This window comes from Schistocerca nitens, chromosome 8, assembly GCF_023898315.1.
Source record: "Schistocerca nitens isolate TAMUIC-IGC-003100 chromosome 8, iqSchNite1.1, whole genome shotgun sequence".
In the NCBI taxonomy this organism is placed as follows: domain Eukaryota; kingdom Metazoa; phylum Arthropoda; class Insecta; order Orthoptera; family Acrididae; genus Schistocerca; species Schistocerca nitens.
In genome coordinates, this window is record NC_064621.1 from 579,947,507 (window position 1) to 579,963,091 (window position 15,585).

Genomic DNA, 15,585 nt, shown 5'->3' on the forward strand with positions numbered 1-15,585 from the left:
GGGGAGGAAATGAACATGCGAGGGAGACGAGGAAATAGACAGAGACAGACAGAGGGAGGAGGTGATCATGCAGAGAGAGGGGGTGGGGGGGGGGAGAGGAGCAGGTTGACAAAGAGACGATAGAAGAGGGAAAGGGCAGAGAGTGGGGAAGGATTTTAGGGAACATACAGAATTACCACACATATTTAGCAATTGCGGAACATTACCGGCTTCGCTAATAAATTGCACACACAGACTTCCTTGATGAGTCAGTCTATCTATTAGCGAAAGCCGTATCAAAATACCGACTCTAGTTCCTGAGATTAGCCTTCACAATGGACCGACAAACGCGCCGGAGGAGTTCATTTTATCACAGTTCAGCCAGTCTGCACGAAGTAATTATAAATTATATACGCAAATATTCCCGATGAATCAGCCTATCTATTAGCGAAAATCACATAAAAATCGCTGTAGTCCTTGCTGAGATTAGCTTTCACATACAGACAGAGAGCTGCAGCTGGGGGTCTTCGTAATATGTAGTGATTCTAATAGAATGACATATCATAAATTTAAAGAAAACTTTGAGATAACCGAGTCAACGTTTATCATTGGAAAAACTGTAACAGTTTAGTTTTTGTCTAACTGAGGTAAATTATTGTTTTCATTTACGTTTCTAAGCTATCAAAAATGCTACCATCTACTTTCTTAAGAGACAGTGTAAATGGAAATAACTGGTACAAACCACGCCTGTTCCATCCTGCTGTAGGTTTGTCTTTACTCCCGACATCACCAAAATTTACTGTCGAGTAACGTTCACAAAGGATAAGAAATCAGCAATTACAAATTTCATATCTAGCCACCGAACTTGAAGAAGTATTTACTCACGTGTATCATCATGAAGTCTGTCCTCACGAGCAGTCGGTGTCGAGTTCAAATTGTAAATATTTGGAGCCCTTAAATTTGATCAGTGGTGTGTTTGTGTGTGTGTGTGTGTGTGTGTGTGTGTGTGTGTGTGTGTGTGTTGTTGTTGTTGTTGTTGTTGTTGTTGATGATGATGTTATTATTGTTTTTGTAATTGCTGTTGTGTTTGCACCCTCGATGCCCATCAGAGAAGTAAGAGAGTGAAAACCGCTCCTCTCTAACAGCACCGCGGATTCCTCCGAGGCGAGTGTCACAACCGTCGGGTGAATCACCACAAAGAATATCACATACGTTCACTATAAGAGACGCTCTTGAGATGTCCGCATTTCTAGGAATTCGCTATACGCCATGGTATTCTGGAAGCGCATACGACTTCGTTCTCTCCACATTTTGGACGTTTTCCAGTAACGAAAATCTCTTTCCTTTCTTTCACGTCGAGCTACTCCATGTTTGCAACGAAAGGCGACTTCTCCAGTGGAGGGAAGTATATGAAACTAGTAACGGCAGTAAACACATACGTCAAAAAATTACAAAGAATATTCCGCACGGGACGGTTAGAATTACAGTCGCAAATATCATTTCAACAATTTGAAGCCATTTTGACTATTTTTCGACCGTGACTGTCTGTAGAAATATGTAAAGGTCTTTTTGTTTTAATTACCGCTACCAGTCACAACTTTGTCAATTATTGTATTACTTATTTATTTAGCGACATGTTTCGAGGTAATAACTCATCTTCAAGCTAAATGGCATTACAAAACCAACTTTACAATAAGGTCATACTGATGTTACATAGTCTTTTCGTAAATGCTGTGGTCATCCTGTTGGGAAAGAGAAAACTTAGTAAGAGGTGATATCACTTTGGAAGCTGGGCTGATGTTTGCACGAAAATGTTTTGTAACGGTCACTCACTTTGTTCTTCTGGCGTGGTAGTCTCGTTGTGATGCCACCAACAACAACTTAAAAAAGAAACTGGTACATGACATCTCACATCCCACAGAGAAACTTAACAAAGCAGGAATTTATAAAATTACATGCAGTCATTGCAGCAAATATTACATTGGACAAACGGGAAGAAATTTTAAAACCCGCTTTAAAGAACACATTGACTTTCAAACTAGGCAAACCGAATAAATCAGCTGTAGTGAAACATATAAATGAAACAGGACAGTGTTACATCTACATCTACATGGATACTCTGAAAATCACATTTAAGTGCCTGGCAGAGGGTTCGTTCTCTATTATTCCAATCTCGTACAGCGGGCGGATAGAATGAACACCTATATCTTTCCGTACGCGCTCTGATTTCCTTTATTTTATAGTGGTAATCGTTCCGCCCTATGTAGGTCGGTGTCAACAAAATATTTTCCCATTCGGAGGAGAAATTAAATGATTGGAATTTCGTGAGAAGGTTCCGTCGCAACAAAATACGCCTTTGTTTTAATGATTTCCAGCCCAAATCCTGTATCATTTCTGTGACACTCTCTCACATATTTCGCAATAATACAAAACGTGCTGCCTTTCTTTGAACTTTTTCGATGTACTCCGTCAGTCCTACCTGGTAAGGATCCCACACCATGCAGCAGTATTCTAAAAGAGGACGGACAAGCGTAGTGTAGGCAGTCTCCTTAGGAGGTCTGTTACATTTTCTAAGTGCCCTGTCAATCAAACGCTGCTTTTGGTTAGCCTTCCCCACAACATTTACGTGTTCTTTCCAATTTCAGTTGTTACAACAGACAACGATCTCAAAGTATTTCATTCTTTGGAAAAGAGTTGGAAAATGGACATCTTGGAAGAAATGGAAATATTCATCCATAGCCACATGGGGAATAACGAGATCCTGAATGATATGGCAGACTTCAATTTCACTACACTGCTCTTAGAATAAAAGATACATATCATGACCGTCGTTTGACTCTAGCCCCAGCAATAGCTTAGAAATACGTATAATAAATAGTTTATATCATGATATGTTCAATAATAATGTAACAGGTGCTCAATTACTAATGTATTTCGCCAATCTATATTTGTAATACGATAACAAGACGTGCAGAAGACATGTACACATCTCACACACATGGATCGACAAATCGACCGTGAAATCGAAACCAGCTGTATTTCGATCGCCATCTGTCCCCACTGCACTACAGAACTGTTTGTGATCGTGTTTCCAAGTTACTGCTATCTTAGTGACCATTTCGTGAACAGTGACCAAGAGAGCCACGGAAATGGAAACACCTCAGCGCATCACAACGAGACTGCCATGCCAGAAGAACAAAGTGAGTGACCGTTACAAAACACTTTCGTGCTAACATCAGTCCATCCTCCAAAGTTACATCGCCTCTTACTAAGTTTTCTTTCTTCCACAGGATGACTGCAGAATTTACGAAAAGACTATGTAACATCAGTATGACCTTCTTGTAAAATTATTTTTGTAATGTCATTTAACCTAAAGATGTAGTATTACCTCGAAACATGTTGCTAAATAAATAAGTAATACAATAGTTGACAAAGTTTGTGACTGGTAGCGGTAATTAAAAAAAAGCCTTTACACGTCTCGCCATATGAGGGTAAGCAATGTGCAAAGAATCAGTGCCGATCATGATCGTCTTGGTGGTCCAAGTGTTACGGTTTGGAGAGCTTAATGTCGCATGGACTTACTTACCTCCAAATCTTTGAACACGATTCAGTCCTTGGTCAACGTTATTGTGACCCTGTACTAATTCCCATGCGCATTCCGCCCTGACTTCATTTTTATGGATGGTAATGCGTCACCACATCCAACTGTGGAGGTGGAGGAGATCATGCAGCAGGAGAATATTCGGTGAATGGACGAACCTGCCCGTTCTCTCGGCTTCAGTCCTGTCGATCACGTGTGGTATGCATTGGGTAACCGTATTACTGCACGTCCACAAGCACGATCATGCAGCTGGTGGGGAATTGGTGCGCTCTACCAGAAGAACACCTTACCCACCTTGTGTCCAGCATGGGAGCAGGCTACAGCGCATGCGCAGCTCTCTGTTATCACACGCCCCATTCAGAACCAGGTCTCGTCTTTTCTAATGTCCAGGGGACCACCGTGAGTCGCGGTGACTTAAGTGTAATGCAGACTTTCAATAAAGGTGTCACTTACGTTCGCCTCTCTGACTTGCTACAGTTACGTTTTGTACTATGCTGCAGCAGTTATTTCTATGTGTGGTCCTCTTTTCATCGAGCATGACACATCATGCAAAAGTTGCTTTCATCCTTAAGTATTGCAAACCATTGTAGGTAAAAGACCAGTACACAGTTGTTGTAGTGGCTACATGAAATTATCAAGGGACAGCTAGAACAACGCAAGCCTGCAGACTTTCAAGGCTCTTGAATTTATAAGTAAAAATATTCAGGGTTGCTCGGCCGCATCATATCCCTCTTTAAGTTCTTCTACACGATCTACGTTTAGGCCCATCTTTTGGGATCCCTTGAAAAACCGCCATTGCATGCTCTCTCTCAACTGAACATCCCAGTTAAATGTGAACACAAACCCCAGCAGCAGGATCGAAGCATCGATCATGAAGAAGTAACTGAATAGATACATGACGCGGACTAGCGACCCAAAGGATTTTATAAAGGGCAATCGAATGAGAATGAAACAGCTGGATAAAGAAGGAAGTGAACTGTTTGTTATTTCAAATGTAATTGCCATAACTGTTAAGGGGGTAGGACGTCAAACGGGCCGACTTGGAGCAGGAGAGGCACTGCAGGACATTTTAATTTCCACTGTCTATACTTTTACAAATAAATTCCTAAAACCTTAACAGCATGACCAGGAAGGATTCAGGATTCATGCTCATAGCAGTGGAAGCTCAAAAACGTAACAAAACACATTTTTCAGATGTGAAATTTCATCATTTTTTCACTTACTACTGGCTGCATTTGTTTGTATAGGTACACTTTTCTTCCTAAGTAAGAGAGATTCTTCGATGACTTTTGCACAGCATAAAAACCATAGTTACAGGTGTATGAAAGTCTATAAGTTATTTAATTTATGAAGAAATGAATTAACTGTCACATTTTAAAGTTTATGTTTAGAAAAAATTCAAGTTTTATAGTTAATTATCTCAATTTTTTCCACAGTTTTTAATAGATTTGGAAAATTCTACTGTTTGTATGCTATGAAAAATTCATCGAAGAATCTCTCTTACTTAGGAAGCAAAGTGTACCTATAGCAACAAATGCAACCAGTAATAAGTGAAAAAAATGATGAAATTTCACATGTAAAAAAAAAGGTATTTTGCTACGTTTTTGAACTTCCACTGCGATTAGTGTGAGTCCTCAATCATTCTTGGTCATAGTGACAAAGTTTTATGAATTTATTTGTAAAAGTATAGACAGTAGAAAATAAAATGTCCTGTGGTGACTCTTCTGCTCCAGGTCGGCCCGTTTGACGTCATACCCCCCTTAATTGAAGATCCCACTGTGAGGCAAGAATGGTAAATATCTCAATGGAAAAATGTTTGCGGCTGTCTAAGGACACATGCTTTTACCCATGCGTGTACATCTCTGTGCGAAGCAAATCGACAGTCACTGATGTCTTCATTCAGGGCTCCAAGAATACAGAAGTCGCATGAGGAGAGATCGGGACTGTATGGTGGACATATAAGGGATGACAATGAAATTTATGTAGCACACATTGACATGTTTCGCAAACAACTGTGCGTTATATGTGGGCCTTGATCCAGAAAATCAATGAGCAGCGGGTTGATGGGCGACATCATTCTGTTGTAGGATAATTATCGCAAATACGTTGTCAAGATTCTTTCAAGTGCTTTGTAGAAGTTTCGTTGGGAAGCCCTTACACGTAATCCTAACGGTCCCGACCTCTCCCCAAGCGAGTTCCATATTTTTGGAGCCCTGAACAGAGACCTTCGTGCCCGTCGATTTGCTTCGGACGAGCAGGTGCACGACTGGGTATAATAATGGTTCCGTAGGCAAATATTTTTCTATGAATGGATTGATCGTCTTGTTTCAAAGAGGGTTAAATATATTAACAGTTATAATGGTTGCTTTTGAAAGAATAAATGGCTTTCCATTTGTCTCGTTTTCGTTTGACTGTCCCTTATGCCTTCACAGCTAGACCAGTTGTTAGGCACAGAGTGTCGTACAGTACTCACCTAGCGAGCGTCTCCCTGGAGAGCCAGTCGCGGTTGCGCAGCAACGCCCGCCCGCAGAAGGCAGCGGCCAGCAGGAGTGCGGCGGCCACCAGCAGCGGCCGTCCGCGGTGGCCGAGCCGGCCCCACAGCAGCTGCGCGCCGTAGCTCACCAGCAGCACCCCACCTAAGCTGCCAGCGACGCCTCAGTCACCCCGCCACACTCACCACCAGCATTCCGATAGCACAGGACATTTGACGTCGACACCACTAACCGCAACTGTACCGTTATCCCGTCAGTATCGGAAAGAAGTGTCACATTGACGGTACTGCAGGGGATAAGGTTTTTTGAAACAAGAAAGGATTAAGACACAAAAGAATGGAAGACATTAGTTTCCAGTGGGTATTGGTTATCATTGGGACAAGTTCATAATTTGTGCCGGACCAGCATTCGAACCCGAGTCTCCTGCTTACTATGCAGATATGCTGACCACTACACCATCTGGACACAGTGATAACCACAACCGCGTGGACTAGCCTAGCAAACTCAAATTCTCAACTTATACTACACACCAGTGATGTAGAATTAGTGTCTGACAGGCGTCGCCCTATGGCAGTCCACGCAGCTGTGATGACCACTCTGTCCAGACCGCATCTGCCTATTAAGCAGAAGACTGAGGTTCTAATTCCGGTCAGGCACGAATTTTCAACTTGTCCCATTGATATAAACCAGTGTCCACTGGCAGCTAATGTCTTTAATTTCAATGTGTCTCGGTTCATAGTGGTTGTACGATGTACGATCAGACATGGACAAACAGACCATATATAGGGTGTTACAAAAAGGTATGGCCACACTTTCAGGAAACATTCCGCACACACAAATAAACAAAACATTTTATGTGGACATGTCTCCGGAAACGCTTAATTTACATGTTAGAGCTCATTTTAGTTTCGTCAGTATGTACTGTACTTCCTCGATTCACCGTCAGTTGGCCCAAATTGAAGGTAGGTAATGTTGACTTCGGTGCTTGTGTTGACATGCGACTCATTGCTCTACAGTACTAGCATCAAGCACATCAGTACGTAGCATCAACGGTTTAGTGTTCATCACCAACGAGGTTTTGCAGTCAGTGCAATGATTACAAATGCGGGGTTGGCAGATGCCATTTTGATGTATGGATTAGCACGGGGCAATAGCCGTGGCGCGGTACGTTTGTATCGAGACAGATTTCCAGAACGAACGTGTCCCGACAGGAAGACGTTCGAAGCAATTGATCGGCGTCAGGGAGCACGGAACATTCCAGCCTATGACTCGCGAATGGGGAAGACCTAGAACCACGAGGACACCTCCAATGGAGGAGGCAATTCTTCGTGTAGTTGACGATAACCCTAATGTCAGCGTCAGAGAAGTTACTGCTGTACAAGGTAACGTAGACCACGTCACTGTATGGAGAGTGCTACGGGAGAACCATTTGTTTCCATACCATGTACAGCATGTGCAGGCACTATCACAAGCTGATTGGCTTCCACGGGTACACTTCTGCGAATGGTTCTTCCAACACTGTGTCAATCCTCATTTCAGTTCAAATGTTCTCTTTACGGATGGGGCTTCATTCCAACGTGATCAACTTGTAAATTTTCACAATCAAAATGTGTGGGCTGACGAGAATCCGCACGCAATTGTGCAATCACGTCATCAACACAGATTTTCTGTGAAAGTTTGGGCAGGCATTGTTCGTGATGTCTTGATTGGGCTCCGTGTTCTTCCACCTACGCTCAATGGAGCACGTTATCATGATTTCATACAGGATACTCTACCTGTGCTGCTAGAACATGTGCCTTTACAAGTACGACACAAAATGTGGTTCATGCACGATGGAGCTTCTGCACATTTCAGTCGAAGTGTTCGTACGCTTAACAACAGATTCGGTGACCGGTGGATTGGCCTCTACGCTCTCCTGACCACTTGACTTTCATTCATGGGTGCATTTGAAAGCTCTTGTCTACGCAACCCCGGCACCAAACGTAGAGACTCTTCGTGCTCGTATTATGGACGGTTGTCATACAATACGCCTTTCTCCAGGGCTGCATCAGCGCAAGAGGGATTCCATGCGACGGAGAGTGGATGCATGTATCCTCCCTAACGGAGGACATTTTGAACATTTCCTGTAACAAAGTGTTTGAAGTCATACTGGTACGTTCTGTTGCTGTGTGTTTCCATTCCATGATTAATGTGATTTGAAGAGAAGTAATAAAATGAGCTCTAACATGGAAAGTAAGCGTTTCCGGACACATGTCCGCGTAACATATTTTCTTTCTTTGTGTGTGAGGAATGTTTCCTGAAAGTTTGGTAGTACCTTTTTGTAACACCCTAATATAGTAACCACATGGAAAATATACCATCTTCTCATGAATCGGTTTCATTTTAAGCTCACTACACAAAACAATAATTACCCATGGCAGTCATGTGAACATCACATTAATACCATGTACACTACTGGCCATTAAAATTGCTACACCACGAAGATGACGTGCCACAGACGTGAAATTTAACCAACAGGAAGAAGATGCTGTGATATGCAAATGATTAGCTTTTCAGACCATTCATACAAGGTTGGCGCCGGTGAAGACACCTACAACGTGCTGACATAAGAAAACTATCCACAGATTTCTCCTACACAAACAGCAGTTGACCAGCGTTGCCTAGTGAAACATTGTTGTGGTGCCTCGTGTAATGAGGAGAAATGCTTACCATCATGATTCCGACTTTGATAAAGGTCTGATTGTAACCTATCACGATTGCGGTTTATCATATCGGGACATTGCTGCTCGCGTTGGTCCAGAATATGGAATTAGTGGATTCAGGAGGGTAATACGGAACGCCGTGCTGGATCCCAACGGTCCCGTACCTCTAGCAGTCGAGATGACAGGCATCTTATCAGCATGTCTGTAACGGATCGTGCAGCCACGTCTCGATCCCTAAGTCAACAGATGGGGACGTTTGCAAGACATCAACCATGTGCACGAACAGTTCGGCGACGTTTGCAGCAGCATGGACTATCAGCTCGGAGACCATAGCTGCGATTAGCCTAGACGCTGCATCACAGACAGGAGCGCCTGTGATGGTGTACTCAACGACGAACCTGGGTGCACGAATGGCAAAACGTCATATTTTCGGATGAATCCAGGTTCTCTTTACAGCAACATGATGGTCGCATCAGTGTTTGGCGACATCGCGGTGAACTCACATTGTAAGCGCGTATTCATCATCGTCATACTGACGTATCACCCGGCGTGATGGTAAGGCATGCGATTGCCTACACGTGTCGGTCACCTCTTGTTCGCACTGACGGCACTTTGAACAGTGAACGTTACATTTCAGATGTGTTACGACCCGTGGCTCTACCCTTCATTCGATCCCTGCGAAACCGTACATTTCAGCAGGATAATGCACGACCGCGTGTTGCACGTCCTGTACGGGCCTTTCTGGATACAGAAAATGTTCGACTGCTGCCCTGGCCAGCACATTCTCCAGAGATCTGCAATTGAAAACATCTGGTCAATGGTGGCCGAGCAACTGGCTCGTCACAATACTCCAGTCACTACTCTTGATGAAATGTGGTATCATGTTGATGCTGCATGGGCAGCTGTACCTGTACACGCCATCCAAGCTCTGTTTGACTCAATGCCCAGGCGTATCAAGGCCGTTATTACGGGCAGAGCTGGTTGTTCTGGGTATTGATTTCTCAGGATCTCTGCATCCAAGCTGCGTGAAAATGTGATGACATGTCAGTTCTAGTATAATATATTTGTCCAATGAATACCGGTTTATCATCTGCATTTCTTCTTGGTGTAGCAATTTTAATGGCCAGTAGTGTATCATCGTGTCTGTCTCTGATAATGACCTCAGTTCAGTGAGTTAAAGAGTACTCAATTACTTGAGTAATGAAACTTCCTGGCAGATTAAAACTGTGTGCCCGACCGAGACTCGAACTCGGGACCTTTGCCTTTCGCGGGCAAGTGCTCTACCATCTGAGCTACCGAAGCACGACTCACGCCCGGCCCTCACAGCTTTACTTCTGCCAGTATCTCGTCTCCTACCTTCCAAACTTTACAGAAGTTCTCCTGCAAACCATGCAGAACTAGCACTCCTGAAAGAAAGGATACTGCGGAGACATGGCTTAGCCACAGCCTGGGGGATGTTTCCAGAATGAGATTTTCACTCTGCAGCGGAGTGTGCGCTGATATGAAACTTCCTGGCAGAGTGAAAATCTCATTCTGGAAACACCCCCCAGGCTGTGGCTAAGCCATGTCTCCGCAGTATCCTTTCTTTCAGGAGTGCTAGTTCTGCAAGGTTTGCAGGAGAACTTCTGTAAAGTTTGGAAGGTAGGAGACGAGATACTGGCAGAAGTAAAGCTGTGAGGGCCGGGCGTGAGTCGTGCTTCGGTAGCTCAGATGGTAGAGCACTTGCCCGCGAAAGGCAAAGGTCCCGAGTTCGAGTCTCGGTCGGGCACACAGTTTTAATCTGCCAGGAAGTTTCATATCAGCGCACACTCCGCTGCAGAGTGAAAATCTCATTCTGGAAATACTTGAGTAATGCCCTATGCAACAAATGCCACTCGCTGTTGATTAGATTATTTAGAACTGTCAAACTGCAGAGTATGTTCGCCTTCGTAGATGAGTGGTAAGTGCACTGACTGACAGAAAGTGAACTTGTGTCCTATTTCCAGTACTGCCAGGGAGTTTTCATTCGTGAGAGGACTGATATGGGGTGCACTCAGCCTCATGAGGCCAACTAGGGAGCTGCAGCTCTCAGGTCAAGAAGCTCAAGAAAAACCAGGGCAGTGGTGTGCTGATCACATGCCACTCCATACCACATCCAATGACGCCTAGTCTCCAATGACACTGGAGGATGACATGGCGGTGTGTCGAGCTTCATTAGCCCATCTAGGACAAGAACACGAAACTTAAACGAGAACTTGCAAGAATATTAATTATTATGTTCCAGTTATTGTTCTAAATAGTATTTGACATTTTATATTCGTTAAAAATCTTGTTGCTTTAGAGAATCAGCGAAGATGCGATAGAGTACCTCAGTGTTTCTCAAAGTGCTCAGTCGTCTGAACTCTGTTGCTGTCAACTTTGTTAAGCCAAATGCTTTCTAGCGGACTTCGCAGTCTGTAGGCTGATAGGCCAGCCTGCTACCTGCGAAATTCCGATGTATGGGCTGGAATAGTACTAAGGTGGCATGGCGGAAGACACAAGCCTGGAGCAGTGATGCATGGATTTAACCAACTCGGCCCCTGTACCTGAATAGAAGTGGCACCTCACCATAACACAACCGTATCAAGCGAGTATAAATACATGACGATCTTGTGTAGCAGTATTTGTCTTTGGCTTCTGTCTGTATCGAGAAATACAAGCCACCTGAGGCCCTGAAGTGGTTCACCTAGCCTCATCTACAGCTAGCCGACAAGGCCGAAGTCTATTGGTCTGTGTGCCACCCCTAGGCTTGATGCTGCCAGTGCCTGAACGGCGCCATCTGGATAGGGTCCTCTCCCGGCTGTCACCAACTTCCTGGTTTCTGAGGGGACCCTAATTCAAAGTCTGCAGCTGGGTGCACCCCATACCTGACCTACTGATGGGAGCTGCTTGCCTGTCCAGTACTTCTTTGCCTTCTTGCGAGCAGAACACCTGATGTAGCAATGCACTCTGAAGGTTGCTGACACAGCGACTGTGGCAGCCTTGTCGCCTTCTGGCATCTGTGCAGTACCAACACGCTGCTTCGTCTTATGCTGACACGGGTTCTGGCATTTGGGGTCGATTCACACCATCGGGAACCCACCAGCTGCTGCTGTACGAAACCTTGGTAAATTGATTATCATGTTCGTATCATTGCAATTATAATTCCACAACTGCCAAGTAAGTGGTGCTTTGCACTCATTGCCCTGCTCACCATCCTGAATCATCCTAACGTCTTATAGTCCCACCGACTATTGGGCCATCCTGACGCTTATGGGGGTGCCTACTAATAACTAGTGCAACCAGAAGCGACTAGGCAGTTTTACCCAGTAACAATACTTAGAGGGTCACTAGCATACTACAGTACTGATGAAAATATAGGAGAAATGGTCACTCATGAAGTAGATGTGAACTTTCTGGTTGATTTTCATGGTAATCAGACTAGGTGATCCACTGTTACGGCATGGAGAACACTAATAAAACATCACAGCCATACTTCCGGGCTTCATATACTTTGGGTCGAGTTTCTGACCCACTGAAAATGAGCAGCCTTCTGTGCTACTGCGACCAAAGGCATTATGTCAGGACCTGATTCCAGACGTTCATTGGATGAATTTGGTTGTGATGGACCTGCACTCGCTGACAGCAACACTTCATGTTGGATTCAAATCGATTGTCATTAACAACGAATGATATCTCTCCGAGTAGCACACCATTGCCAGTAGATATGTTGGACAGTCTGCACTGCTACATCAATAAACTGGTGTACTTTATACACAGTCATAACATGTTGAAGTATGATGGATCCTTTCTGTCGTTCTGTGGTATCTCCTGTCGAACCCTCTTACTGCTCCATTTCTGTACAAGCCATTGATACTGTTGCACATATGCCCTCTGCACAAACTATACTGTCTGCTCTGCTCATTGCAAGACCACAGTCAGCCGCATTGGCGAGTTAAATTTCCTCATGCTGTGCTGCCTTGGTCCTCTACATAACGGGAGGTGGTGTCCGATCACAACAAACTTGGGCAGAGCCATTATAAATATTCCTGCTCAGATCCTAGAGTATCTCCCAACCAATCGAAGATCCCATGTAGGCCAATCAACTTCGTCTACGTCTAGCTGCTTCATCTGCTAGCTGCTGGTGTACACGTTCCTGGTAGACATCATGATTCCAGGGCTCGATTCAAAACCACCAAGTAGCGACCACTTCCAGGGTGGATTCTTATAGTCTCCAGCCATCTGCAAAGGGTTTTGCGTTGGGGGAGTGCGCGGCTGGCTAACTGCTGCAGCAAGCAGTCTGTACAGCATAGTTTCGGCTTCTGCCCTCTGAAGCTTGACTTGGAGCTCTCGTCTGCAAGGCCATCACCAGCCACTGATCCTTGGGTGTGGCAGCACTCCTGCCTATGTCCATGTGGGATCACTTCCAAACATGCAGACTTGTGGTGTGCTGAGGTAGGCACTGGAGCCTTCGAGTCAATCCACGCCATTGATTAGCCGCCTTCAACCACTGAATGAATAAAGAATGTATTCGCTTCTTGAGATGTTCTAGGTCTACGACAATTATGTTGCTGGTGTTGAGCAACCCATCGTCCTGCACATACCGCTATGGGTTAGAGACGTCCTTCCTGAGAATTAATGGTGACTGAAGTCCCGATACTATTACAGAAGTCCACAGCCATACCTTACGTCAGTGATGGAGAATTTCTTGATCGATATCTACCAGTTGTACATCATTGAAAGCTCTGTAAGCCGACCAGGGTGCTCCATTGAGGGTGACTAACATTCAGAGCAGCTAGCTTACAAGATTGATTCAAGACATAGTGTACCAAGCCTTCTCAGAATAAAGGTTTATACAGGCAATAAAAAAAAATACACAAATGTTACTAAGGTGTACATATTCTTTCCCACGTAGTCAAAATGTTGTATACGCAGTTGTTGCATCAGTAAACTATACAAACTTGCATTAAAGAAATGGTCTAGATAAGGAGACATTTAACAACAACTTCCTGAATTTCAGCAACGGTTTTGAAGTCGCAATCAGCCATGTACTTCTTTAGTGGTGCGAAGACATGAAAGTCTTAAACATAAGACCATGTGAGGCATAACCAAGACCTTATGCATTATGACATTACTGTCCGACCATACGATACCTTTCGGAAGAAATTCCGTTCTTTCCATTCGGATTGGCCTCTGCAATAGTTGCAGGTTAGGAAAATAATTGGCAGAATTCATGGATTCTTCGAGGACGAGAAAGCAAATGCTAGAAACGTAGGTTTGCCTTTCCTTAATCTAGCTTCTAAGATACGTCGTAGGGTCAGTATTGCCTCACGTGTTCCAATATTTCTACGGAATCTAAACTGATCTTCCCCGAGGTCAGCTTCTACCAGTTTTTCCATTCGTCTGTAGAGAATATGCGTTAGTATTTTGCATCCGTGACATTAAACTGATTGTTCGGTAATTTTCACATCTGTCAACACCTGCTTTCTCTGGGATTGGAATTATTATATTCTTCTTGAAGTCTGAGGGTACAGTTTTGTCAGAACTTGCTCTCCCAAGGCCATCAGTAGTTCTAATGAAATGTTGTCTACTCCCGGGGCCTTGTTTCGACACAGGTCTTTCAGTGCTCTGTCAAACTCTTCACGCAGTATCGTATCTCCCATTTCATCTTCATCTACATCCCCTTCCATTTCCATAATATTGTCCTCAAGTACATTGCCCTTATATAGACCCTCTATATACTCCTTCCACCTCTCTGCTTTCCCTTCTTTGCTTAGAACTGGGTTTCCATCTGAGCTCTTGATATTCATACAAGTGGTTCTCTTTTCTCCAAAGGTCTCTTTAATTTTCCTGTAGGCAGTATCTATTTTACCCCTAGTGACATAAGCCTCTACATCCTTACATTTGTCCTCTAGCCATCCCTGCTTAGCCATTTTACACTTCCTGTCGATCTTGTTTTTGAGACGTTTGTATTCCTTTGTGCCTGCTTCATTTACTGCATTTTTATATTTTCTCCTTTCATCAATTAAATTCAGTATTTCTTATGTTTCTCAAGGATTTCTACTAGCTCTCGTCTTTTTACCTATTAGGTCCTCTGCTGCCTTCACTACTTCATCTCTCAAAGCTACCCATTCTTCTTCTACTGTATTTCTTTCCCACATTCCTGTCAATTGTTCCCTTATGCTCTCCCTCAAACTCTGTACAACCTCTGGTTCTTTCTGTTTATCCAGGTCCCATCTCCTTAAATTCCCACCTTTTTGCAGTTTCTTCAGTTTTAATCTACAGTTCATAACCTATAGATTGTGATCAATCTGCCCCTGGAATTGTCTTACAATTTAAAACCTGGTTCCTGAATCTCTGTCTTACCATTATGTAATCTATCTGAAACTTGTCAGTATCTCCAGGCTTCTTCCATGTATACAACCTTCTTTTATGATTCTTGAACCAAGTGTTAGCTATGATTAGGTTGTGCTCTGTGCAAAATAAATATCATGGCACTAAAACCACGGCCGGCCGAAGTGGCCGTGCGGTTAAAGGCGCTGCAGTCTGGAACCGCAAGACCGCTAAGGTCGCAGGTTCGAATCCTGCCTCGGGCATGTTAGTCCTTAGGTTAGTTAGGTTTAACTAGTTCTAAGTTCTAGGGGACTAATGACCTCAGCAGTTGAGTCCCATAGTGCTCAGAGCCATTTGAACCATTTGAACTAAAACCACACCTCTTGCTGTGACATAACACTCGCTTCTTGATCTGCAACTGGAGACCTCTTCTTCGTACACAAAATCTATTGACTTCGACTGCTGATCATGACTGTCACCA

At 43.9% G+C, this 15,585-nt stretch overlaps 1 protein-coding gene across 1 annotated transcript in view; it reads right to left on the reverse strand.

Moving 5' to 3' along the window:
• Positions 1-15,585, reverse strand: part of LOC126199685 (protein O-mannosyl-transferase TMTC1-like) — a 229,400-nt gene that overhangs the window by 191,422 nt on the left and 22,393 nt on the right. Inside the window, exon 4 of the mRNA XM_049936612.1 lies at positions 6,054-6,221. Within this exon, the coding sequence (XP_049792569.1) occupies positions 6,054-6,221 (168 nt within the window). The remainder of the gene's footprint in view (positions 1-6,053; positions 6,222-15,585) is intronic.